Here is a 27,322-nt window from a genome sequence, read left to right as displayed (position 1 = left end):
GAGAATTCACCCTCTCAGCCAATTTCAGTTACACGACACAGCGTTAGCAACTCTGTCCCCACGCTGCACACGTTAGAGCCTCAGACCTGATTCAGCTGAAAATGTGTCCCTTTTACCAGCCTCTCCCCACTTCTCCCACCTCCCAGCCCCTGGAAACCGCTGGTCTACCCTCTGTCTCTGTGAGTTTGACTTTGTTTAGGCTCCACATACAAGAGACAATGAAGATATTCTAAGTCCTACGACAGCCCCACTGAAAGGTGATGGATTTTCGACTTACAATAATATTTTACAAAAAGACTTAAGTCTTTAAAAAGTCATGTTAACTTGTTAATGCTGTCCCCAGACATTCTCCATTGTACATTTTAATCATCGTGAGGCCAACTCAGTTATCAGGATGATCAAATGTATTAAAATCCTTAAAAAAAAAAAAAAAAAAAAATCTCTGAGGAGTTCTTGCCATGGCCCAGCAGGTTAAGAATCCAACTGCAGCAGCTCGGGTTGCTGCTGAGGTGCAGGTTGGATCCCTGACCTGGTGCAGTGGGTTAGAGGATCCAGCATTGCTGTGGTGTAGGTTGCAGCTAAGGTTTGGATTTGATCCCTGGCCTGGAAACTTCCATATGTGACAGGTGTGGCCATTAAAAAAAAAAAAAATTCCTTGATTTACATCATCCAAACACAACCACTATATATGTGATCTGAACTTACCTTTAATTATTATTAGGATGAATCTTATGCAATGTCTGTTTTTCTAGGCTAAAGAGTGTTGTAATACTAGCAAATTTCACATGGTCCAACTATCACTTTGAGTAAATTGTATGGAATTTACTAAGAATGGCTTCTAGGAACATCAGCCAGAGAAATCCCATATACCTGACTAAACTGTCAAATGAGAAGATGATGGAAGACCTTAAGAATTTTTATAGTGTTCTCATTTCCTGCTAATGACAGTATTAGATCAGAATGGGAATTAGCACAAAAAAGGCAAGAGACAGGCTCGCACTGATCGATGTGCGATTTTAGGCTAGACAACTCGATCTGAGAATTGAGGATTATTAACCTCATTACCGTAAGGGCACAGCAGCCTGGAGGGACTGCGTTTATCTGTGGTTATAGTCAGCAGGTGTGCCCAAAGCCATAAACTCGAACCAAGGACACATTTTTTTGAGGGCAGTGACTTCACAGCCAAGTTTAAAGGTGATGCTTCATGAGTAACACAAGCTCCCCGGGTTTAAACTGTGCTCAGTTCCTTTCAATACATTGGTCACAGAGCTTCTCTTAGGACTTACTTGAGGAAAGAATCCCGTCAATAAATTCTTGTCGGGTTATTTTCCCATCCTGGTCCTTATCGATCCTCCGGAAAAAGTCCATCACTCGGGATTTCTTGTGGTTCATCCACCGCATGTACTTTTTGCGCCAGATATCGAAATCGAAGTTGGCGAATTCCCTCAGCTGGAAAGGGTGAAAGGCATGTTGACTGAGCTACTGCTGTGCTCGAATTACATCTTATACAACCTGATAATGTTATTTCTAACGATCTTCTAGAAAACACACACATCGCCCCTGCAAATACAGGTGTGATCTTGCAAAGGGGACTCAATCATCTGTTTCCTGAAGTTTATTTATTACTGTCACTGTTTTTTCTTTACAAATAGAGGAACCATATAAAACTCCTCAAAAAGCCAAACTACAATATCCTAAGATAAATCATAATGGAAAAGGATATTTAAAAAATGCATATATATGTATAACTACATCACTTGGTTATACAGCAGAAATTAACATAACACTGTAAATCAACTATACTTCAATTAAAAAAAAAATCCCACTATTTTGGAAGTTGCCTTGTGGTGCAGAGGGTTAAGAATCTAGCATTGCTGCAGCTGTGGCTCGGGTTCGATCCCTGGCCTGGGAACTTCCACATGCCATGGGTGCGGCAGAAAAACAAACACTATTTTGAAAATTGAGAACAAAAAGGTCAGAAATTCTGATAGTGCTGAAGTCAGAGAGGTGGTGTGGCCCAAGCTGACGTTAACGCCGTGCCCTGGGGTGCAGGCCCAGCTCCACAGCCCCTATCTAACCCCTCTCACACTGTGCCACCAGCCCTGCTGAACTCCCCACCTTCTAAAATTTTCAAGTTCCAGCATCTGAAACCCTCAACTGCAGATCACAGGGTATATACATAATTAAAAGAGCTGCATTATGAATGATGATGGTTGCCAGCTGATGCTTCCAGCAAACGCAGGTCAAGGCTGACCTTTTCCTAAGGAGTCAGTTTCTGATTATGTTAAAAACACATCTGTTTTTTAACCTTGATTCCCTAAACCCCAAATTCCATTTATCAGGGTTTATTTCCCCATAAAAATGTACTCATACTTGTGACATTCATTTTAGAAGTAAAACAGGCACTCAAACATCAAGAGTTTATTTATTGGAGTTCCCATTGTGGCTCAGCACACCTAGTATCCATCCAGGTTCAATCCCTGGCCTCGCTCTGTGGGTTAAGGATCCAGTGTGACCTGTGCTGTAGGTGGCAGACACAGCTTGGATCTGGCATTGCTGTGGCTGTGGTGTAGGCTGGCAGCTGCAGCTCCGATTAGACTCCTAGTCTGGGAACCTCCATATGCTGCGTGTGCGGCCCTAAAAAGCAAAAAAAAAAAAAAAAAAAAAAAAAAAGTCTGTGCATCTGTTATCAGAAAGGTTGAGAAGTCCATGCTTTGGCATTGCGTTACATTGAATGAGGGCAAATGACAATCTGGTGGCGAAGGTGTGGGTTTTCTTACCTCTTCCAGTCTGTCCAAGGCATCGTTCAGCTTTCTCCTCCTCTCCAAGGCCAGGAGCCAGACCTGCTGCCATTTGCTGACCAGTAAGTTGACCCTGGGATTCTTGGTTTCGATTTGTGTCTGGGACCCAGAGGGATAGAAGCTTGAGGCTGGGAAGCGTTTTCCTGTTAAAATAGGACGGTGGTTAGGACGGCAAAGTGTCCGGGGTTTTGAAATCTATTAGGACTTGACCTTGACGATTCGGAATCACCCTGATTACTGGGGGTTCCAAGTAGAAACACCCTAATTTAGATGATGCGTGATGTCTGGGTCCTTAAGAAGGATCACAGAGCACCCAGAGACAGCAGAGAAATCTGTGTGACAGGAGCCCTTGGGTCCTGGAACACGTTCCATAAATTCACGATGAACTTCCAGCCTAAGACCTGCGCCGATTTGGTGACCAGCAGCCGAGGGTCCCCCTCTTTGCTTCCATGTATGAGAACGGTTCCAGCAAACCCAGTTCTTTGAGGAAGGGGCTGGGAGGAGGGAGGTGTGGGCAGGGGACTCCAGGCGTTCGCTGGAGCCACAGCAAGATGCCACAAATTCCCCATCAAGGACCGAAGTGTTTGCCCAGGATCCCACCTCCCCGAGTCCGCTATCCACTGAGACTGTCTGCCCTGCATCACCTCACATCCTAACCCCCGCCCTCCTATGGTCCCCCCTCATTCTGGTTATTGCTCACGAGAGTTTCTATAACTTCACAGAGCGTTTCCTCATCTAACTAAATGGCTCAAAACAACCTGGGAAAATCAATTTCTGGCCCATGATTCTAAAGGAAATCTGTGTCCAAGCGGAGGTTTGCCCAGAACGCCTAACCCCCGTGGGACTCTGTTAAAAAGATCACGAGCGAATATTTATCCCAGAGGCGTGCTAAGCACTCCATCCCCATCAGCTCATTAACTCTTCACCACAGTCCAACGAGACTGTCACTCCCCTTTTACAGACCAGCAAGTAGAGGCTCAGGGAGGGTTTAAGTAACGTGGCCAAGGTTCCATGTCCCAGCTGGGGGGTGGGGACAGCCAAGCAGCCTGTGCCCAGTTCCCAACCACTTTGTCCCCTTGCCTCCTTGGGCAAAACATGACTGCGACAGGCCCCCAGCCATATTTTACTAAGGCACCATTCAGAAATACACAAAACTGCCTGGTACAAATCGTCCTTCTTTGAAAGCTTATCCACACTAGCTACTACTAGTTCATGTCAATTCCTTGGGTCAAGGCAGCCTAGGAAGTACGTACATAGGGCTGGAAGTCATAGGAACATGAGCAAAATCTATCAGATGCTTGTCACGAATGAGCAGGCAGGTCGTGACCTTTATCCAGGTCATGGTCACTCCTGTTCCATTCCAGCTGAAGGTTATTTATATAACAGAAGCAAAGGGAGACCATTCAAAGGGGGTGACTGATTGCTGTTCTTGCTGCAGATTTTTCTAATTTCTTCTGGCTAATCTGAACGATGGACTTCGAGCACATGGAGTTACATATAGAGACCTGCATCTGTCTTTTTAGTTTTAAATAAGTTGCTCTAATACTTAGCCCATGTATTCTTTCACGACAATCTCATAGAGAGCCCGTGGAGAATCACTACTTGGTCCAAAGTTTTCAAACCTTAACTCAAAATAAAGGAAACAAACTTCCTCGCTTAACAATCCCCTTTTTTTCCTTTTTTTTTTTGGTTTTTGTTTTGTCTTTTTAGGGCCATGCCTGCAGCACATGGAGGTTCCCAGGCTAGGGGTTGAATCAGAGCTGTAGCCGCTGGCCTACACCAGAGCCACAGCAACTCGGGATCTGAGCTGTCTGTGACCTACCCCACAGCTCACGGCAACGCTGGACCTTTAACCCACTGAGCAAGGCCAGGGATCGAACCTGCATCCTTATGGATGCTAGTTGGGTGCGCTAAACCCTGAGCCATGATGAGACCTCCTAACCATCCTCATTTTAGAGAGAGTGGGCCTTGCTTACTTCCGGCTCGCCCCTTATCCAAGACCGGGATGTGGGACTGCAGGGAGGAGGGGTCAGCAGCTCTCCTCTTGTAGGTCTTGGTGACTTTATCCACATCAGGTTGTTTCCTGGTCATTTCCTCCATGAAGCTCTGGAAGAACGAAATGATGTCAGTTAGATAAACATATACCATGACGGACTTGCACTCAGCCAAAGAAATGAAAGCATGTCATTTGCAGCAACATGGATGGACCTAGAGACTATTATACTAAGTAAAGTAAGTCAGAGAAAAAAAACAAATACATGGTATCACTTGTGGATGTCATACGGGAAATCAAAAAAAAAACAAAAACAAAAAAAACCAAAAGATACAAACGACCTTATTTGCAGAACAGAAACAGACTCAGAGACCCTGAAAACAAACGTAGAGTTCCCAAAGTGGGCAGGTGGGAGCGGGGAAGGGTAGACTGGAGGTCTGGGATTGGCATGTGCAGATGGAGGTGTATGGATGAGTGGCCGATGGGGACCTGCCGTACAGCACACAGAGCTCTGCCCAGTATCGTGGGATGGTCTGCGTGGGAAGAGAATGTGAAGGAAAATGGACGTGTGGATACGAATAACTGAGTCACTTTGTTGTAGAGCAGAAATGATCACAACCCTGTAATTCAACTACACTTCGATAAAAGTTTAAAAGACACAAGTATACTAGAGAAGACCACCTTTAGAAATGAATTAGAAAAAAAGGATGAAAGGAACACAGGATTATTTCTGAAAAAGGAATAAAACAGCATGTCTTATCTAAGGGGGAAAAAAAATCTAACCATCATAATATAGCATTTACTCATTTCTAAAGACTACAGGAGTTCCCTGGTAGCTCAGCAGGTTAAGGGTCTGGCATGGTCACTTCTGTGGCGCAGGTTTGATCTCTGGCCAGGAGCTTCTGCATGCCAGGGCGTGACAAAAACAAAAACCAAAACCAAAAACCGAAACCCAAACAATAAAATTAAAAAAAACACAAAGACTATCTATCAGGAGTTCCTGTCGTGGCTCAGTGGTTAACGAATCCGACTAAGAACCATGAGGTTGCAGGTTCGATCCCTGGCCTTGCTCAGTGGGTTAAGGATCCAGCATTGCCGTGAGCTGTGGTGTGGGTCGCAGATGTGGCTTGGATCCTGCATTGCTGTGGTTCTGGTGTAGGCCGGCGGCCACGGTTCCAGTTGGACCCCTAGCCTAGGAACCTCCATGTGCCACAGGAGCGGCCCTAGAAAAGGCAAAAAAAAAAAAAAAACCCCAAACCAAAAAATAAATGAAGACTGAAATGCTGTAGCTGGTAAGTAACTACAGCATCATGAAGGCAATCTGCTTTAGACTGAGGACCACAGGGGAGCAGCTGGGTGAGAAACACAACCTGTGAGATGGCACAGCTCCCCTCCATAGCGAGAGGTTTAGGGTTAAGGTGGCTTTGATCTGCCCAGACACAAAGCAGCCACAGGAAACGTGGACACATTTAAAATACCCCCCTCAGGAAGTACACTCTGCCAAGGAGGGTCACAGTCATTCACATGCATTTCACAGGGTGGACTGTCTGGCCTTTTCCCTCATCTCAGGCTTCCCGCTGCAGGGAGCAGGTGACCAGGATGTGTCACAGAGACGGAGATGGGAAAAGTGGTGGGAGGAGGACGAGGCCCACTAAAGTGAGAAATGAAGCAACACAGGTCTTCAGTGTCTCCCAAACCGGAGAATGCCGATCACTTTGGTACCCTGGACAACAGAGAACACGGCCCAGCACACTTCAGGGCCATCACAGGCATCAAGTTCTTTCTTTCTTTTTTTTTGGCTGAGCCCATGGAATGCAAAAGTCCCCAGGCCAGAGACTGAACCTGTACCACTGCAGTGACTAGAGCCATAGCTGTGACAATACCAGATCCTTAACCTGCTGAGCCACCAGGTAACTCCAAGTTATCAATTTCTTATACTTTTATTAAAATACAACAACAGTGTTACCTGCCTAGCCAACTAAGCTGACACTTCCTGATTCTCCTCATAAATGCATTTTTTTCCTTTTTATGGCCACACCTGCAGCATATAAAACTTCCTGGGCTAGGTAGGGGTCAAAGTGAAGCTGCAGCTGCGGTCTATACTACAGCCATAGCAACACTGGATCTGAACTGCATCTGCAGACTACACTGCAGTTTGCAGGAACGCCGGATCTTTAACCCACTGAGCAAGGCCAGGGATTGAACACGAATCCTCTTGAGATATCAGGTCCTTACCCCGCTGAGTCACAACGGGACTCCAATAAACACATATTGAACAGACAAGTAAGCAAACAAATAATTCAGTGTGATGCATGTCATTTCAGAACGGGAAAGAGGCGGGCTGTACAGAAGTCATGTTTTGAGCGATTGAGCAAGACGACATGTTCCCTTAGAGACATGACGGTCTTCTCGGGAGGTGCTGAGCAGCAGAGAAGATGCAGACATGGACCAGTAAACCGGGGGGGGGGGGGGGGCCAGTGGAGGGGGGAGAGAGAGACCTATGGGCAGTGAGGACAGGATGCGGGGGGGGGCAGGGCAGAAGCCCAGCTCCATGGAGCCAACAGGAAGGAACGTGACAAAACCAAGGGACTGGGCAGAGCAGCCTGGACAGCGGTGGAGGCGGAAACGCAGGGAGGACGGGATGGAAGGACCGCGGTTTACCTGGTGTTCCGCGATGAGGGCCTTCACCTCCTCGATCTCCTGGGGGATGACCTCCTTGTCCTTGTCAGTCAGGGTGGTCTCGGCCCACTGCAGCCAAGCCAGCAGCGCCTCCAACAGCTCCTGCTTAGCGATGAGCCCGGCCAGGGCGCTGGCCAACCTCTGCTGGTGCTGCTTCGCCCAGGCCAGCACCTGTCGGGAGAACAGAAACTTCCTGGATTTCTTCCATCTCAGGGAAGAAGTCAACCGATGGAAAATACCCGGCATGTCAAGGTAAATGAGGCTCTCTGTAGATCCCATCAGTGGTACCAAGACCCAGTCTGCGGAGCATGTGGGAGCCCTTTGCGATGCTGGGCAGCCTCAGGAGCTTGGAGACCTACATCCACACCCCACCTCTGCCCCCAGGCTTCCCTTTCCTTTTAATTCATTTATTTTTTTTGGTCTCTTTTTCTTTTCTTTTTTTTTTTTGCTCTTTAGGGCAGCACCCACAGCACATGAAGTTCCCAGGCTAGGGGTCGAATCGGAGCTGTAGCCGCAGGCTTACACCACAGCCACAGCAATGCCAGATCCTTAACCACCAAGTAAGGCTGGGGATTGAACCCACGTCCTCATGGATACTAGTCAGGTTCCTTAACCACTGAGTCACAATAGGAACTCCTCCTTTTGATGTAAGTAAGTTCAAATATGCATTCCCTCATGGATCAGGTAGGCTCACTCCATGAGGCACAGGGTGGAGATAAAAACAGCTAAGATCCAAAATACAGAATGAGTTTACTTGTGTGTACAGTTCACTCCCCAAGCACACCCTGCTTGGGAAAGCCTATTCACTCGATGTGGTATGGAAATATTTGCCTTTTTGTCTATCAGGGACATACTGCAGAATTCCCTTAACTTTTTTTTTTTCTTTTTTGGCTGCACTTGCAGCCCACGGAAGTTCCCAGGCCAGGGATTGAATCCGAACCAAAGCTGCGACAACGCTGGCTCCTTTAACTCACTGTGCCAGGCCGGGAATTGAACCAGCAGCACCACAGAGATGAGCCAGATCATTAACTCCCTGCACCACGGCGGGAACTCCTAATACTCTTTAATTTTTTAAAGAAAAGCAGGTTGCAGGACAGGTAATACTCAGAGGAATGGTCTCCTGAAACACATTTTTCTCTGCAGAGGCCCCATGGTCCCTCGGCTGGAAATGCACTGTTAACTCCTCAAGTTTCCACGTCACCCCCTTCCCCCCCCGCAGTCTCAAGGCTACCGACCTCCTCGAACCTGGCCCGGATGATGGTGATCCAGTGCTTGATGGTGGTGATGGAGTCCGGGTGGCAGATGGCCAGGATCGCGTCCCCCATGGTGGTGGCCTTATTGAGGGCGGTGCGCTTTTCCTCCAGCCTCTTCATGAATTCCTACGGCAGAAAAAAAGACGCCTGTCAGCTGTGGGCCTGGGCTGAAAACAAAACGCCAGTCACGTCCACCAGACAGAGTTACGCCAATAAGCAAAGACTAAAGGCAGTTTACTAACTGCTGGAAACCATCCGCTCATTGACAAATGAAGGGAGGGGAAGTTACAAAAAACTGGATAAAGTACTTTCTAACACCATCTCAAAATACAGGTCTAGGATCATGGCTTGTGCTTTATAAAATACACTCTTCAGTAACACACTCGCCTCAACTTGATTATCAATACACTAGTTTACTATAGAATTGGGAGTGACACTAATCCCAGAGGTAGAAATAATATTGATTCAAAAGCGTGAAGACAAGGAGATTAGCGTTTAAAGCGGCTTTAACTGCAACAGGAATAGATACCAAAAAGTGCCAAGGGAAGAGAGCAGGCTGGCAGTGAAGTAGAAATGGCTGGGCTGTGGGTGTGAAGGAGTCAGGTGAGGCTGGATCAAGGGGGCCTGACAGTGGCCATCTCTGTGAAAAGTGTCCCTTTCAAATCAACCTTTTTTTTTTTTTTTAAATAAAGACCTCACATACAAACTATACTTCTTCATCAAAAGGAATCCACGGATGCATGCATGGATCACGGAACTCTGAAAGCTGAAAAATGAGGACCTCTGCCCTAAAACATGTGAGACGCCTCCCAAAGCCTGCACTGAATTTCAAGAATCCACTGACCACCCCCCCACCCCGCCCCCGATCCATCTGGACCCCTTTCTAAGATGAGGGTGCCAGAGGCTGCAGGCGTGGATGGCACTGGTGTAACCCACGTCGTGGAGCCCGGGGTCCTTTGTTACTAGCACGTCTAGTGACCTTTGTTTCTAGCCTCTAAAGCAGCTGTCATATGCCTCCTACTCTGGCGTGTTTCGGTGATAAAACAATCGGTTTGACTACACCTCTACCATGTAGAGCGCCACAAAGTCAAAGACTGCATCTTATCGGCTTTGTACCTTTGTGACTGAACAGACGCTCTTTAACCCTTTATCTTCCCATTTTTACTGGTGGGGAGTCAAGGCTGAATTACTCTGTAATATGATCTACTATTTACGTTTTTTCCTTTTTCTTCAGGCTGCCCTGCCACACATGGAGTCCCCGGGCCAGGGATCACATCTGAGCTGCAGTTGAGATCTATGCCACAGATGCGACAACGCCGGATCCTTAACCGACTGTGCCTGGCCGGGGACTGGACCTACAGCCCAGAGCTGCAGAGATGCTAGAGATCTCACTGCACCACAGCGGCAACTCCGACCTTTTTTTTTTTTTTTTGTCTTTTCCAGGGCTGCTTCCTCCAGGACATAGAGGTTCCCAGGCTAGCAGTCTAATCAGAGCTATAGCTACTGGCCTACGCCAGAGCCACAGCAACACGGGATCCAAGCCACGTCTGCGACCTACACCACAGCTCACAGCAACGCGGGATCCTTAACCCACTGAGTGAGGCCAGGGATCGAACCTGCAAACTCATGGTTCCTAGTACGATTCATTAACCACTGTGCCATGAGGGGAACTCCTGACCTACTTTTAAAATATTGTGACCTACTTTAAAAACATTTAAATTTCCCCCAGTATAGACCCCCACTTCAAGTGAAAGAAAAACCTGACTCGGAAGAGAGAAAACCAGAGCTTGCTCAGAGCTGTGCTTCTCCAGAGGACGACTGGTCCAGCCATGTGCTTGTAATCGCTGCCCCGCCTGGGAGATGGGTCCTGCCTGATGCTGTGCCCTGGCCAACAGCTCCCTCCTGTATCTGGGCTCCCCCAGGCCCATCCCATCTAAGCACTGCCTTCAGCGATTTGCGCTTATGTGGGAAAGTTTGCCACTTTTAGAAATTAGATTATACTAAGAAGTCTCTAGTCTTAGGGCCAAGAAATGAAATAGTCTGTCTTTCTTCTATCAGAGAATATGTCAAGGGAAGCAGAAGAAATGAAAAGGAATGAACTGTGTTACTGCAAAATATGATTATTACAAAGAAGGCCTTTATAAAATTGCATGACATTTCATGCTATTTAAAAATACTTAAAGATTATTTGCTATAAAAGCCACTACCCCGGCCCCCTGATGTTTCTGGGGGTTTCCTGGCCCTGTGGTGATGGTGGTGACTGGGAGTGGGTTCAGATATGCACCCTGGGCTTCAGAGGACACTTGGAGACCCAAACCCAAGTGTGTCACGGGGACCCAATGACGCCTGGTGGTCAGCCTGCAGTAACATAAACGAGATTTTCAAAATATCCAACTCAATCACAAATTTACAGTAAATGTGGTGTAACTTTCCTGCTCTTACAGACTAGCTTCAACTAAGAGGTGTGGGCAGCCTTTCATTCCTCCAGACAGTGTTACACAAGCTCATATCCCTTTTAGTAACAGTAAGACAGTATTCCATTGCTATTATCGGTCAGGCAACCCATCACTGAGAGAGGGTCATCATTAAAATAGGAAGTCTCCACAGATGATGTCATCCACGCTACACTGGGATGAATGATGTATTTCCAACTTGACCTTGAAACACAAGGTTATTCAGTCGTGTTAAAAAAATCCTTTAAAGTTAATGGGAAATGCTGACATCAATACTACAGTGCAAATTCCTGACTTTCAGAGTCAAAGACGAAAAAAAAGCCATCCATTAGGAGCTACCTAGACTCGTCTCTTAAGGGTTTTTCTAGTTCTATGTATCATCACAGGAAAAATCTTGACCTGAACACTCAATGGCCAGACTTTTACTTATAGTATATATCACATGTAATCAAGTGATATATATACTACATATAACTACAGTACATATACATAGCTATTACAGAACTGATTTTTAAATTTATATTAAATTTAACATTTATAACTTATACTATGGGTTACTTCTCAAAAGAATTTAAAGAAGCTCTTCTTTTTTTTTTGGTCTTTTGTCTTTTTAAGACCACACCGGCAGCATATGGAGGTTCCCAGGCGAGGGCTCTGATACGAGCTGCAGCTGCTGGCCTACACCACAGCCACAGCAACGCAGGATCCGAGCCACGTCTGTGAGCTACACCACAGCTCAGGGCAATGCCAGATCCTTGAGCCACTGAGCAAGGCCAGGGATTGAACCTGCAACCTCATGGTTCCTAGTCGGATTCATTTCTGCTGCACCATGACAGGAACTCCTGAAGCAGCTCTTGATTAAAAACAGAATTGGCAGAGGCTTAAAAATAAAACTCAAAGACCAGTTGTTCAACTACCTGCTGGTCTTCCTTACAAAGGTAAAAACTATTAATTTGCAATCCTAATGGTGTAATTTCATAAATGCCACACTAAGGAAGTTTCATCTTTGAAATGAACGTACATGCGCAACAGAAGTGACCAGTTTTGGTCAGGAGCCAAATAACCCCCTAGAGAAACAGGCTTCCTAGAGAGAGTGCCTATTTTTAGAACAACCATCTCCTGCAAAGAAAACATAAAAAGACAGCTACACACGTGTGCGGAGGGGCAGGGGGCAGGGCTTATGTGAGCAAGGAGAACCCAGGCACATTCTCCAATGTGCCAGATCCTTCCCTGCTTCTCAGGAAGGAACATGCTCAGGCAACCCCAAGTCTGTTTTCTCTATTTGCTTGGCTTTCTCATTTAGTTTTACTGCACATTAATATAACTCACTTTATGCTGATCGATGAGCGTCCGAAGTGCATCTTCATCGTCTGGGAGAACGCCATGGAAACGAAGGGTCTGCTCGGCTTCCGCCAGCCACTCCAGGAGGGCGTGGACCACCGCGTGAAACTCCTCTGCCTAATGGTTCACACACACCCCCCCCGGAAGAGATTCCCAAACATGCTTGTTAGGAGGGCAGATTCTTCCACTCGATGGAAAGAAAAAAAAAAAGCCTCGAATTTAAATTGGTTCCTGGGATGCATTGTTCCCGTGAAAAAGATAAGAGTTACAGTGCTTGCATTTTACGAATGTAAGAAGACACCTAACGTATCAAGAAGGCCTAGAGGAAGAAGAATTCACATTTTCACACTCTGATTTTAGATGACCGGCAGCCCGCCAGGCAGTTGGAAAACATGCTCAAGAAGCACTTTTCTGTGAAAATTAGGAAGCTCTCCCTGTGGGTAACTGACATTCCCTGGGCAGGAGCTGGGGGAGGACCCAGCAAGGATGCTCTAAGAACTTCCTCCCCATGAGGGTCCTGGCTGACACACGGAGCCCGTGGTCCTTCGGGGGAACGGGTCCCGCTGGGGTTCAGGACCATGGTCAGCACTCCCCTCGCCGTCACTGCGGCCCTCACCTGGCGCAGGGCCGCCTCCAGCCGGGTCTGCTTGGATATGGAGAGCGCGCACACGGTCTCCCAGCGCGTGCTCAGCTCCTGCATCTGGACCCGGACCCAGGAGGAGTCATCCCGGCTGCCCTCCACGAGCTCCCGGGCAGAGCGTTTCAGTGCCTGCACGCTGCTGGTCCTCTTCCCCAGCTCCTTCTGGAAGACCTAGGAAAACCAAATTAAAAAAAAAAAAAATGAATTTCCGATGACAAAGCCAAGACAGGAACTCGTCCTATGTGAGGTATGTCTGCGCACACCACATCAGGTACTGCCAAGGCCTACAGCTTAAGGACCCATGTTTTCTGCAGAATCTTTAGAAAATACAAGACACACAACCAGGCCTGTATCAACTGGCTCATTTTTTTAAGACATGGATATTCCTGTTTTACAGAATTCGATGAAACGGAGTGCTAATTTTTATTTTTATTTTTTGCTTTTTAGAGCTGCACCTGCAGCATATGAAAGTTCCTGGGCTAGGGGTTGAATCAGAGCCGCAGCCAAGAGCTACACCATAGACACAGCAACGCTGGATCTGAGCTGCACCAGTGACCTATACTGCAGCTTTCAGCAATGCTAGATCCTTAACCCACTGAGTGAGGCCAGGGATCGAACCCAGGCATCCTCATAGACACTCTGTTGGGTTCGTAACTTGCTTGAGTGACAACAGGAACTCCCACCTGGCTCAATCTTGTAATGTTCTCCTGAGCAAATGCTACTTTTTAAATGACACGGTGGATTTAAATGATGGTGTCATCCTTCGTCATCTTCAATCCCACACTAAAATGCATCACGTTTTTTTTCCGTGACAGTTTATTATTTAACTGATTAATTTATTATCAATCTTATTTGGCTGTGCCTATGCCATGTGGAAATTCCTAGGTCACAGCAGTGACAATGCCAGATCCTTAACTGCTAGGTCACCAGGGAATTCCCAGTTAATTTTTAATTTGATTTCTATTTTATATTGGAATATAGTCGATTTAACAAAGCAGTGTCAGTTTCCCTTAAACACTCACATCTATCATTTCCTTCTCACATCCTTCTGAGAGCCTTTAATACACTGTCCCAATCCCACTGGAACCGTCCGTGGCCGTTCCCAGTGTGTGCTGGCCACCTCGCTGCCCCCCATCAGCACACACACCCAAGGGACTGACCAATGGCCAAGCGGCCCTCGGAGGCAATGGCAGGGATCCCTGGGTGGTGGGGGTGGAGAGTATGGGCTTGACACACTGTCTTTTTTTTCTAGAACAATCCTTTGGCATGCCTTTTGCAGCATTCTCAGCCCTAAACCATAATATCACCTGAATCCTTATCTGTCACCTTGGAGGAAAAGCTTTTTTCTCTCCCGCCTCGTGTTGATGAACCATGATGGTTCAAATGTCTTATTTTGTCCACAGACTTAATCCCTCTCTAACCAAAGTCCCTGCTTTGACTCTGAGCTTTCAAATGACCAGCTTCACATAGAAACTAAAATTAACTTATTTTTCTAAGAAATCATCACAGATGCATATTATGGAGCACATTTTATCATTTTGGCTAGGCCCATGAATTCCCATTTGCTACTCAGATCACTGATAGAAGTGAGCCCACAAAGAATAATCCAAAAACAGTGTGATGAATTTTTGGCTGGTTTTACGCTGAAAGCATCAAATGAGATGTGCCCGCAGAGACGCACACAGCCGCACAGGGCTCGAAGGTGACAGCATCCAACGGACAGCATCCGTTTGTGACAGGACTGGTCTGACAGCTCTGAGTCAGCTTGCCAAAGGACTTTGTATACTTCTTATTGGGCCTTCCAATTGCATTACTAATGCTGAATGATTAATTCATTTTTGTTGACCTTTGGTATGTTAAAAAACCTGGCAAGTGCCTAGGGGAGTAAATATTTAGACAGTGAGCTTATAAAAATTGCATTTATGTGAAAAGTAACATTACTTTCTTCATTTCTCATTGAATGAGGGCCAGGGAATGGAAACGTCTGTATTAATCATGCACAAAACATTTATTTCAATACAGGCAAAGCAACCCAACTTAAAGTTCTGAAACTGTCTGTCGGCCTGCTCTATGGATGTTCTTCATCTATTCTTTTATTTTCTGTTCATGATCAAACGTAGCAAACGCTCTTCTATGGAAGTAATGAGACAGTGGGACCACGAAAGGGGAAAAAAAACATGCAAAAGGACCAGCCATTTCAAAAAAGCACAGGTCGGATCAAAACAGCCTCATCAGGGAGATAGAAAGAGAACATTTTAAAATGAAATAAATGTTCTGAACTCAAAAATTACAGGGAGAAAATATGACATGAACTCCAGGGCAGTGCTATAAGCTAATTGGACAAGAGCCAGCCTTGACACCGCCCTCTGCATTGGTACAAGGCTTCAGGTCGTTTTTAAGGTGAAGCTGTAACACAGCATTTGATCATAATTTAGGACCAGGACATCTCAAATTATCCATCTCCTTTGGTCTGCACCACAGTTCAACACACATATCTGGAGACGGCAAGGAAACCAATCTCCTTGAGGTAAGGGTCAAGCCCTTAATGGCATATGCTACTGTCTCACAAACACAGAGTTCAAGGGTCAAGGTTAAAACCGTTTTGAAAAAATAAAAGGAGCTGAACAGGACCCCCACAGGTCATGTCACAAATCTCATCTTGAAGCAATGACCTAGTTCTGGGCCCCCCGAACGAATGATTTTAAATTCTATTACATAATGATTTAACTGCATAACCAAAGATCGTAAAACATTCCCAAAACATGTTTTGAAGCGCCAGACCATGAAATCGCTTTCCAAGTTCTAGCAAGGCTTTGGCTATGGAAATGAAAAACAAAAGCATTTCCCTGGCACGAAAGTAATTTTCTGCATCACTTTTTTTTTTTTTTTTTTCCCTTCTTTGGCTGTACTTGTGGCACTCGCAAGTTCCGGGGCCAGAGGTTGAACCTGCGTCACAGCAGCAACCTGAGCCTCTGCAGTGACAACACTGGATCCTTAACCCACTGAGCCACAAGAGAACTGAATCCTGATCACTTTTAAAGTTGGCTTCCTGCTTCTGCTCAAATGTACATATATTTCAATATCGAAGACTATTCTGTAGTATGATACAGAGTCTCTAGATTTTAAAAGGCCAAAAGAAGTGGTTACAGTTCTCTCTATACTCAGAATAACCAAAGGAGATAAAGCTGAATGTCCCAGGTAACAGTACCTTGTGATTATCGATAAGATTCATCACCAAATCGATGTCACCGTGGACGGGCTGGTCCTCAGCCAGCTGGGGCTCGACCCTGTACAGCCAGTCAATGAGGGCCTGCAGGGCGTCCGTGAATTGTCCAGAAAATAAGAGGGCTTCCTCCAGTTTGTTTTGTCTAGGGGGCAAAATGGAAAAAAACTCATCTGAGCAACCGAAGAGCCACCCTATATATCCGAACATCTTCAATTCACCTCTGCAGGCAGAGCAGCCCTCAAGACTACGCTGGGGTTCATGGCTGTTTCTCTGCTTTCCTTGGAAAATAACAACACTTGCCTCCAATTTTCTTTTTCATTCCTTAAATACACGGCGTCTGTTTCAGGAACATTCCCTCAGCATCATCTCATTGAGCTTTTAGTTTCTTCATAAAACGGTGCCTTTTCAATTTAAAAGATGCAAGTTTTAAAGCATCACGCAGTAAGTTTCACTTCTAGGGTGTACAAGTCTCTGGATTTTAACACGTATATATTCCTGTCACATCAGTGCAATCAAGACACAGGACAGTCTACCACCCCGAAACCTGCCTCAGGCTGGCTCTTCACGGGCACAGCCACAAACATCTGCCACGCACGGGCCTGTCCTTCACTGTGGCCTTCTGTCTGGAATTAATGCTCAAAAAATCTTATTATGAAGTTCCCTAGACTGGAATATAATATTCTTTTTTTTTTTTTTTTTTTTTTTGCTTTTTAGGGCCACACCTTCGGCATATGGAGGTTCCCAGGCTAAGGGTCTAATCAGAGGTGTCGCCACTGGCCTACGAGAGCCACAGTAACACCGGATCCAAGCTGCGCTTGTGACCTACACCACAGCTCACCGTAACGCTGGATCCTTAACCCGCTGAGCGAGGCCAGGGATCAAACCCACAACCTTATGGTTCCTAGTCAGATTAGTTTTCACATGCCATGACGGGAACTCCAGGAATATAATATTCTATTGAATCTTGATGCTGATGAAGTAATTAATTAGACTAAGGATTGAAGAAAAATTCAAAAGCCATGATAAGATATTTGAACCCTTCTACTACTCTTTTACTTTCTTAGGTACTTTAAAAAAATTTAAAGCCTTGGGTTTTCTTGGTTGGGATGTCATGATGAGGGAGGGGGTGGGGTCAAGCTGGCAGGACCCTGCCAGCCACCGTGGGGGGCCCGTGACCCAGTCCACAGGCAGGGGTAAGCCGCTAATGGCCGGGAAGCAGGGGGGACAAGTCCCACGTATGTGTGAAGACTGGCCTGGTGGTCAGTGGAAATGGGACCAAGGGGATGATGGCAGAGGGCGGCCTGTCCAACGGCAGGTGCTGTGGTTGCCTGTGGGATACATGGGACTTGGAGGAGGATGCCTTTAAAAATTTATTTCATTGAAGTATAGTTGATTTATGATGCTGTGCTACTTTCTAGTGTATAGCAAAGTGCTTCAGCTCTATATACATATGATAGTCTGCATTTACTAATCCCAAATTCCCAACCCGCCCTCCCCTCAGCAACAAGTCTGTTCTCTATTATGTCTATGAGTCTGCTTCTGTTCTGTAAAAAGGACCACTGTGCTGGGCCGGGGATTGAACCCACCCCTCTGCAGTGACCTGAACCACTGCAGTTCGGTTCCTGACCCAGTGGGTCACAGTGGGAACTCTGAGTTTGCCGTTTTTGAGGGAGCTGAACACTTAAAGATAAATCTTAGCAAACGGCAGAGCCTCTCGGGGGAGCCCCTCACCTCTCCACGGACTTTCCGCAGATGGTGTCCCACTTGTCTCGGAGCTCACTCAGCATGTCGTCCAGCTTCAGGTTGTCGTCGGCCAGCGAGGTCTTCTCCTTGAGCGAGCGCCCGGTCCTGTGCGTGGTGTCGTAGACCGAATGCTTGGCCCCCAGAGACTTCTGGAACTCCTGTGCATTCAACGAGACAAGAGCGTGCGTGTCTGCTCAGCCTGACACACGCATGGGTGAGAGGCGGTGGGACAGAGCATCCCTGAAAACACACAGCGTCCCAACCCTGGCGACACCGGCCCCAGCCAGGTCGGGTGCCCCACGAGCTGTGGTGTGTACTCTACACGGGACACCCCAGGGCAGAAAAGAGCCTTCAGATGGTCAGGTGTAGGATGAACCGGTCTCAGGAGCCAAGAGCAACTATTAGCAAAAAGCAAGTTCAAAGCCAAACAAATCCTGAAGCCCTTGTAGATAAAAACTACAAACAGTATTAACAATACGGTAAAGTGGAACTGCGAATAAACTACTGAAAACCCCCAGAGTTTGGAGAGGAAAAGGCAGCTCTGCTCTGAGGGACTGTGGGTCCAGTATGGACACAGCAGTGTCTGCATTTACTACAGTTGTTAGTTCTTTTTGTCATCAGCCAGATGTACTGGCATTCATTTTGGATTCTCACGGTAATGTCACATGCTCTGTGAGCTGGGAGGAGGGGCAAAGATGAACCCCATTCCTGGGTTCCTGTGTTTGGACCCACTCATTCCACACACACCCAGGCACCCCCCGCCCCCCACTCGTCCACAGGGCCCTACCCACATCTCCAAAGGTCTAGAGAGGACTTTAGCTACGTGGCTAATAGAATACTTAATTCTCTGCAGCTTTTACAGTGTCAGTGAACCGTGTGTGTGTGTGTACACATGTACGTGGGGGAGGGGGAAATGGTAGTCTTTTGAAAATTTTTTTAAAAGCTTGGAAAAATTCAATTGTAATGGAGTAGAGTTGACTTACAATGTTGTGTTAGTTTTGGTTGTACAGCAAAGTGAATCGGTTATACCAATACACACGTCTCTCCACCCAATACGCTGTAGTGACCTCTATGGGGAAAGAGTCTGAAAAGGAATGGATGGATGTACAGATGTCCACGTAATCCTTCTCTGTAAGTCAACTATACGCTTTTACAGAGCAGGGGGAATTACCTCTGAGGACCCTTATTATCATCTTACATGTGGACGGTGTTTGTATCATCTCCGTGATGAAAAGAAAAAGGGCCAACTTCAAGCGCAGCTCAGAAGCTCACAAAATGCCAAGGGAACACTAAGACAGAGATTCTCAATCCTGGGGGTACATACGAATCACCCCAGAGAGTAACATGCTACGCAAGTGTGCCATTTCCCAAACTAACCTCGAGCTCACCATTACCTAATTAACCGAATGGTCTTTAGAAAGCTACACACCTTCGGTGTCTTAATAATACTATGTTATTTATATATATATATATATATATATATACACACACACACATATCTTTATAATAGGAGGCAACTACATCTGGGAATTTTTTGGCAAGAGACACCCTTACAATATCTCACTATTTCTGTAGTTCGGTTTTTGTAATGATCACTGTCTCATGTTATGCTGAGCCGAACGCAAGTTTGAGACTCACGGTCTTGACACAGATGTTCTTCACACAGCAGACACACAATAAATGTGATTGCTGAGTACAGGTCGGAATAAAACTTTTTGAAGACAAAGGAAAGGTCCCCCGAAGGTGACCTGAAAAGATTTCTTTTTGAAACGGGCTTATCCTTATCTCAGAGGAACGGTGACGGGCACTAGGCCGCATGAGGAAAAGGGGAAAATGACAGTGCTTTACCTGTTCTTATTTCCAGGGCTCTCTAACTTCATGTGCTTTCATCAGACTGCATAACACAACATCCACATTCAAGTTCAAACAAAATGTTCTATTTTTAGGAGGGGGGAGGGAGGAGGGAGCTGGTCACGGTGACTGCACGGCCAATAGGCTAAGCCACTTCTAAAGCCGCGTCTGGCCAAAGAAAGGACCTCAGCCTGTCCCCCATTATCCTGGGGTCACAACCCTGCGGTCAGTGAGACCACCGGTGGAAGCAAGCGGCCCAGAAGGCGACGCCTCGAATTTTCTGATGATGCCAACACAGACATCATTCATTTTCTTCCCTGCTTTTTAGAAATTATCATGTTTCGAGCCGTGATTGATACGAAGATGCCTGACATTATAAAACAGCTTGTGGGAACACCCTTCTTTTACCCACATCCTCACCCCAAGGGCTGATGTCACTTTACAAACAGAATGATACAAAAACCCAAATTCAAAACAGTTGGGAGAATTGGGAGGCGGGGTGTGCGCTTTGCGTGGCATGTGGTAGGAACACAAAAGTTGGAAAATATAAAGTAACAGTGTTTCCATAGCTCCCTGTGTACACAAGGAGGCCAGTGACTGTGTGTCTTTAAGGGCAGGGGCAGATTTCATGCACATATGTGCTAATACCCACGTAGGAAGGGGGCGATCAAACTTCCCCACTGTGCTGTTTAAAGGAAACTCAAGGGCAAAATCTATACTAGGTTTAGTACAGAATTACCTCCTGCAAGGCACCTGGTCTGTGGAGGAAACGACAAGGAAGACAGCTGGGAACAACTGAAATGCCAATGTTTGGCCCTGATGTGGTTTAGATTGTAGAAGATTTGCAGTTTTCATTCTGTAGGTGTTAACAATTAACCCTGGAATCATAACCAGAAGATCCCCGGAGAGTAAACATAGTCCTGCCACCTGACCAATGTCAAGGGCAACTGACATTGTTAAATTTAAGATAGGTTCACGCTGGATAGACAGCCTTTTTTCTCTAGTGAGGAAGAAACACGCAATCAGCTAAGAAAGTTGAAAAAGCGCTTGAGTGATACACATAAGACACAACGTGCTTTGCTCACTCAGACCCACCTTGTGCTGGGCCAGCTGGGTTTTGATTTTGTCTGGGTCGTTGGCAATTTCCAGCTCAGCATCCAAAGACTTTTCTGACTCTTCCAACCATTCCATAAGCTTACTCCAGGCTTCATGGAACTGTAAAAGAAACCCACACCTTCGTACACGAAATTTTCAGACGTACCCACTGTATCAGAAATCTAGTACATTTTAAACAGAAATCAGTAACTGGAAATGTTAAAAATTATTAATTCAAAAATTTCCCTAAAGAAGAAAAAGGAAGACTATTTTTTCTTTGCTTTTTCCTTTTTAGAGCCACACCTGCGGCATATAGAAGTTTCCAGGCTCAGGGTCAAACTGGAGCGGCAGCTGCCGGCCTACGCCACAGCTTGGGGCGACACCAGATCCTTAACCCACTGATAGAGGCCAGGGATCGAACCAGTGTCCTCACAGACACTGAGCTACAACAGGAACTCACAAAGCACTATTTTCATCAGCAGATTACAAAACGTCTTGTTAGGGCTTGGCTTCTGTGGCCAAGACCCATGGTCACTTTATTGTAACTCATTCAAATGCATCAACTTTAGCAAAAATAGAAATGGCCCTAGAAGCAGTTAGGGCACAGCAGGTAGAAAGGCTGACCCTTTCTTTTGTTTAATAAGTAACAGAAACTCTTAGAGAATTCCTTTTTTTGGCTTGGTATTGTCTCCTGACAGATCTGGGTTTACATCTAAGGTGTTTAATTCCTAGGTTAAGAAAGAGATTTCAGAAAGGGGGGGGATAAAGTCTGAAAATTCCTTTTCATGAAAAGAGGCTGTTACATTCCTATTTAATGCAAAGCTAGTTCCACATCTTTAGGGCTGCTATCAAAATCCTCAAATCAACGCCTGTGCCTTGTGTATCGGTGTTGTATGGAAAAGCGCCCACAGTACGGAGTTCTAACAAAATGTAATTCTCTCCTGCATCTGTGACCTACAGCTGTTCTGGTGCACAGAGCTGTGTGTGTCTGAGTCTACCTGTGGTCTCCTCTCTGTTTATCACAGAGAAATAGCAGGTACCACCTGGGGAGACCAAATTGGGAAACTGCTTATAAATTAGTTCTTATGCATCTGTTCCCTTTAGTTCCTTATAACAAAAACTTGAGTCATCAAAATAAAATCTGTTTGGGGAGTTCCCGTCATGGCTCAGCGGAAAGGAATCTGACCCGTATCCATGAGGATGTGGGTTCGATCCCTGGCCTTACTCAGCGGGTTAAAGATCTGGCATTGCCGTGAGCTGTGGTGTAGGTTGCAGACGCAGCTCGGACCCCATGTGGCTGTGGGTATAGGCCAGCAGCTACAGCTCCGATTCGACCCCTATTCTGGGAACTTTCATATGCTGTGGGTGTGGCTCTAAAAGCAAAAAAGTTTTATATCAAAGGATGTGAATAGTGGAATAACAGAAAGACACAGAAACATGGAAACAGAGAGGCCAGAAGAGGCACATCAATTGCCCAAGTCAGAGAGCTGTGGTTGACCTCAGAACCCAAACCTGAGATAGTAGAATAAAGGAAGAAAGAGACAGCCAGCAATGCGCCAGCTCACTGCAAGCAGTACAGCCTCTATCAGCTGGATGGTAACTCAATGATAAAAATGCACAGGTTCTGAGGCTGGTCCTACTTTTAAGACTATTTTTCTTTCTTTTTTGGCCATGCCCACGGCATGCAGAAGTTCCCTGGCCAGTGAATGAACATACTACACCAGCCACAATGGCCAATTCTGTTCCAGAGACTCACTCCTAATACTGAGCACATGCCAGATCCTTAACCACTAGGCCATCAGGAAATGTCTCAAAACTATTTTTAAGCTGTATAAATAGAAGAAATGCCATCCTTTTCACCAAGAACAATTAAAAAAAAATCCTCATAAATTTAATTCAACACACTGAGAAAATACAGTTGACTAAATGGAGACAGGAGGAAGAGGGCAGACATCTGACAGGTGGCTCCCAAAGACTTTCCTAAATCAAGACATTCATAACCCAAATGCCTCCACTACAAAGCAGGCTGCACACACTGGGAAACTGAGAGGCTCAGCGGGAACACTGGTTTTTTTTTTGGGCCTCACCCACGGCATGTGGAAGTTCCCAGGCCAGGGACTGAATTCGAGCCACAGCTGGGACCTACACAGGCTGGTCCCCAGGACCTGAGGTTGCTGTCAGACCACCCAGTGATGTCAGCATGCAAGCTCAGGCCTCAGCCCTTTGAGGACATTAACCACTCGGCGTCGTGCCACGACTGTCACACAAAGCACGGCCTGCCACAAAAGGACTTGACCAACACAGCGTCTATTACACAACAGAACTGACCCCTGCCGAATGCGGAGAGTCTCTGTAAAGGCTCACCTGCTTGGCCCTCTTCCTGGCATCATCTAAAGACCTTCCTCTCTCGACCAAGCGCTGGACCACTTTCTCCCACCGACTCTGCACGCTGATCAGCAGATTCTTGATAAGCACGACATCTTGCTTCTGACTGAAATACTTCAGGTGGGTTCCAGTTTTGTCCAACTCTATGATTTGCTCCCGGTGAGAATTTACTTCATTGGCAAAGACCTTTCCCCAAAAGAAGAGGGAGGTACAGTTAGACACAAACGGAAAACAGATCCATCTGGAAACCACCGCTGGGCATCACACAAGTTGAAACTGTTGCCAGGGACAAAAGACAGTGTTCCCACTACCAAATTCACGCTTTCTGCCATGAAAACAGCCTGCCGCCTGTCACAGACTGAGTTGCAGCTCACCTTGTGTTCGTCGATTTGGAACAAGACGGTGTCCAAGATGAGGCTTGGCCGAGAAGCCACGTTTAGGGTCTGCTCGGCCTGGGTGAGCCAGTTGATGAAGTCCTGGAGGGAGTTATGGAAATCCACTGCCAAGGCGAGGGCCTCTTCCAGTTTCACCTGCCAGGACAGATAAGTCAGTGTTTCATGGCCTCACAGGCTTGTATTTCCGCCCCCCCAATGTAACCACTCTTGCAGATTTCCCTCAGCCATACTTGATTTATGCAGCATCTGTATCTCCTGGTTTATCTTCACAAACCAGGCCCCTTCAATATCTCTTGACATCATCTCGCTGCAGCTCAAACAATTTTAATATATAGGAAAATTGTGGCTCGAGAGCAATGAACCACAGGACAGAATTACTAAATAGAATCTAAAAAAACAAAAGCTGATGGGCATATGATTAACGGGGGACCGGGGGGGAGAGAGGGTGTCAAACTACTATGAAATATACATTATGCTCTGGCAGTGAGCCCACAGTGTCGAGCAGTCCCGGTTCACCACTTTTCTTTTTCTTTCTATCCTTCTTTCTTTCTTCTTTTTTTTCTTTTCTTTTCTTTTTTAGGGCCACATCTGCAGCATGTGGAGGTTCCCAGGCCAGAGGTCGAATTGAGCGGCAGCTGCCCACCTACACCACAGCCACAGCAACACCAGACCCCGAGTTGCATCTGTGACCCACACCACAGCTGGTGGCAACACCGGATTCTTAACCACTGAGCGAGGCCAGGGATCAACCCATAATGCTCTTGGATGTTCGTCAGGTTCTTAAGCCACTGAGCCTCAACGGGAACTCCCCATCACTTAGAGCATTAAACAGTGATATTTTTACCCCTCCTCACTGATTATTGCTGTGTAAGTACGTATAATATACACAATCATTTCACTCTCTTGGTCTCCGCTGCCGCCCCACTTAGCTTTTTTTTTTCCTTTTAAATGAAGTAGAGTTGATTTACGATACTGTAATCTACACTATTTACAAACGTAATTTACAAATGGTCATTCCTGCATACAGCACAGTGACTCAGTTATACCTAAACACACAGGATTTTTTCAGTCTTCTTCTCCACTGTGGTTTATCACAGGACACGGACTGTGGTTCTCTGTCCTCTGCCCTAGGACCTTGTTGTTTTATAGCCTGGCTTTTGCTTAGTGAGTGTGAACAGGATGATGTAACCACCCAGAAGCTGAGTTGTTAATGGACTGTAAAGTATACCTGGTAACCCCTGACCTATGATATACCTTAACCTGTGCTGAATAGATTCCTTCAGCTCTGTTCTCCTGAGCTTAGACAGAATGCCATTTTTTTTGGGGGGGGGTCTTTTTTTAGGGGTACACCTGCAGCATATGGAGGTTCCCAGGCTAAGGGTCCCATTGGAGCTGTAGCCGCCAGCCTACACCAGAGCCACAGCAACTCCAGATCCGAGCCGCATCTGCGACCTACACCACAGCTCATGGCAACACTGGCTCCTTAACCCACTGAGCGAGGCCAGGGATCGAACCTTCGTCCTCATGGATACTAGTCAGATTCGTTTCTGCCGAGCCACAGTGAGAACTCACTAGAATGCCATTTTCAACTGAACCCATGAAACATCTAAACGTATACAAGGAATGTTTAAATGTGAATCATTAAACCTTCTGTTGACAATCCCACTCAGAGATTAAGGGAAAGCCCATGAAGTGAAACAGGTAAAACATTCATTCTCTGATATTAATCCAGGCACGGACCTTCCTTTCGTTGAGTTTGGTTTCCACCGACTCCCATTTTTCCTTCAAGTTGTTTATGTCCTGGTCGATATTCGTCTCTGCAGACTGGGGGCATTTTTCAAGCACCTGCTGGCCTCTCTGCACCAGACTCTTATATGTTTCTTCTTTACCATCAAAGGCAGCACAGATTTCCTAAATGGAGAGATCCTTCAAGTTACATCATTTTTAGGAGAACAAAATCTGAGTTCTTTTTCCAGGTCATCAAGCCCAAGTTTCTCATCTTACACTCAGCTCTGTCCAGAACACGGAATAACCCCAAGGCAGGGCGCCCTGCCTACCACACTATTGCTATCAACCCATCCTGTGTGCTAAGATTTCTGAAGCAGTATTTTTTATTTTTATTTTTGCTTTTTAGGGCTGCACTTGCAGCATCCAGAAGTTCCCAGGCTAGGAGTTGAACTGGAGCTGCAGCTGCCAGCCTACGCCACAGCCACAGCAATGCGGGAGCTGAGCGGCATCTGTGACCAACACCACAGCTCATGGCAATGCCTGATCCTTAACCCACTGGGCGAAGCCAGGGATCGAACCCACATCCTCGTGAATGCTAGGGGAACTCCACATTGGGAACTCCCTGAAGTGGTATTTTAAATGTAAGCAAGGGAGGTTTCACTTCATGGTAACCAATCAGCCCGGTGACCCTGAGTGAGGAAAGAAGCTCACCTGAGCCTCAGTCTCCCCCTCTGTAAGTCTCCAATTCTCCTTGGAACACTAGACAATGACTATAATACTCAGGACGTAATTTAATTCTGGGCTCAGAAAACACCCCGTGGACAGGAGGTAAAGACGCAACATGGTAAGACATTTAAGTCGATTACGCAGACTTTGAAACCACAAAAGCCAAACCATGACTATTGTTCTCACTTGTAACATTTCTTAAAACTTTCAACTAGAATACAGCGTATGTCTTCTACAGAGAATATAAAAAATACTGCTTAGACAAATTCAGAATTTAAGATCAATGAAACAACACTCACAAGTCATGTAAAAAATTAAGAAGACTGTTCTAATCCACTGATTCCATTAAAATGTGAGTTTTTCAGCTCCAACTGAAACGCTATATCCTAACATTTTCAACTTTATATTTTTTAATTACTCAAAGAAGCTTATTACATTTATAGTGGTACAACAATCATCACAGCCCAGTTTTATAGCATTTCCATCCCAAACCCCAGCCAACTTTGCAATTTTTAAAACTGAGATGCAATCCATAAAAATCACCCTTTTAATATCTAGAATTCAGTGTTTTTTAACATATTCACAGGGACATGCAACCATCAGTACTAATTTCAGAACATTTTTCTTGCCTCAAAACTTCGTAATTTCTTAAGCCTTGGGGGTGGGGGGACTCTTTTTAAACATATTGACAATATCAACTACTAAAAGCTTTTAATTAAAGCAAAGCTAGCTTATAAATATAGATAAACCTCAAGAAACTGTAATGTTCCAGCTTTTCTAGTTTCCTGCAGGTCTAACACAATCAAATCAAAAGAACATTATTAAAACATTATGACAAATATCTGTAACTTTTTAAAATTCCTTAAATCATAGAATTCTATAACCTGGACATGGTATCTGCAAATTCATTTTAAACATCCCACCCAAACCAAATATGTGATGTGTAATATTTTTCTGAAAAAATATTAGAGCTCTTTGCCTTCCAGGCATTTATTTACATTCTTCTGAATTAA

The 27,322-nt window shown here is 45.8% G+C and overlaps 1 protein-coding gene across 49 annotated transcripts in view; it reads right to left on the bottom strand.

The window, feature by feature from the left end:
• DST (dystonin) overlaps positions 1 to 27,322 on the bottom strand; it is a 488,220-nt gene that overhangs the window by 13,042 nt on the left and 447,856 nt on the right. For all 49 annotated transcript variants that reach the window (XM_084967821.1, XM_021098569.2, XM_084967788.1 and 46 more), the window contains 13 exons: positions 25,596 to 25,766; positions 23,835 to 23,990; positions 23,440 to 23,646; positions 21,076 to 21,195; positions 18,118 to 18,287; positions 16,369 to 16,528; positions 13,137 to 13,331; positions 12,509 to 12,637; positions 8,709 to 8,852; positions 7,456 to 7,644; positions 4,778 to 4,907; positions 2,781 to 2,944; positions 1,287 to 1,449 (listed from right to left, as the gene is read on the bottom strand). In XM_084967821.1, coding sequence (XP_084823947.1) covers positions 1,287 to 1,449; positions 2,781 to 2,944; positions 4,778 to 4,907; positions 7,456 to 7,644; positions 8,709 to 8,852; positions 12,509 to 12,637; positions 13,137 to 13,331; positions 16,369 to 16,528; positions 18,118 to 18,287; positions 21,076 to 21,195; positions 23,440 to 23,646; positions 23,835 to 23,990; positions 25,596 to 25,766 — 2,098 coding nt within the window. The remainder of the gene's footprint in view (positions 1 to 1,286; positions 1,450 to 2,780; positions 2,945 to 4,777; positions 4,908 to 7,455; positions 7,645 to 8,708; positions 8,853 to 12,508; positions 12,638 to 13,136; positions 13,332 to 16,368; positions 16,529 to 18,117; positions 18,288 to 21,075; positions 21,196 to 23,439; positions 23,647 to 23,834; positions 23,991 to 25,595; positions 25,767 to 27,322) is intronic.

This window comes from Sus scrofa, chromosome 7 (assembly GCF_054392235.1).
Source record: "Sus scrofa isolate SSC_HxYL_T2T_F1_AM1 chromosome 7, Sscrofa_HxYL_maternal_Yorkshire_Landrace_v2.0, whole genome shotgun sequence".
NCBI lineage: Eukaryota > Metazoa > Chordata > Mammalia > Artiodactyla > Suidae > Sus > Sus scrofa.
Note: the sequence above shows the minus strand (reverse complement) of the source record. Positions and strands in the feature narration are given on the sequence as shown.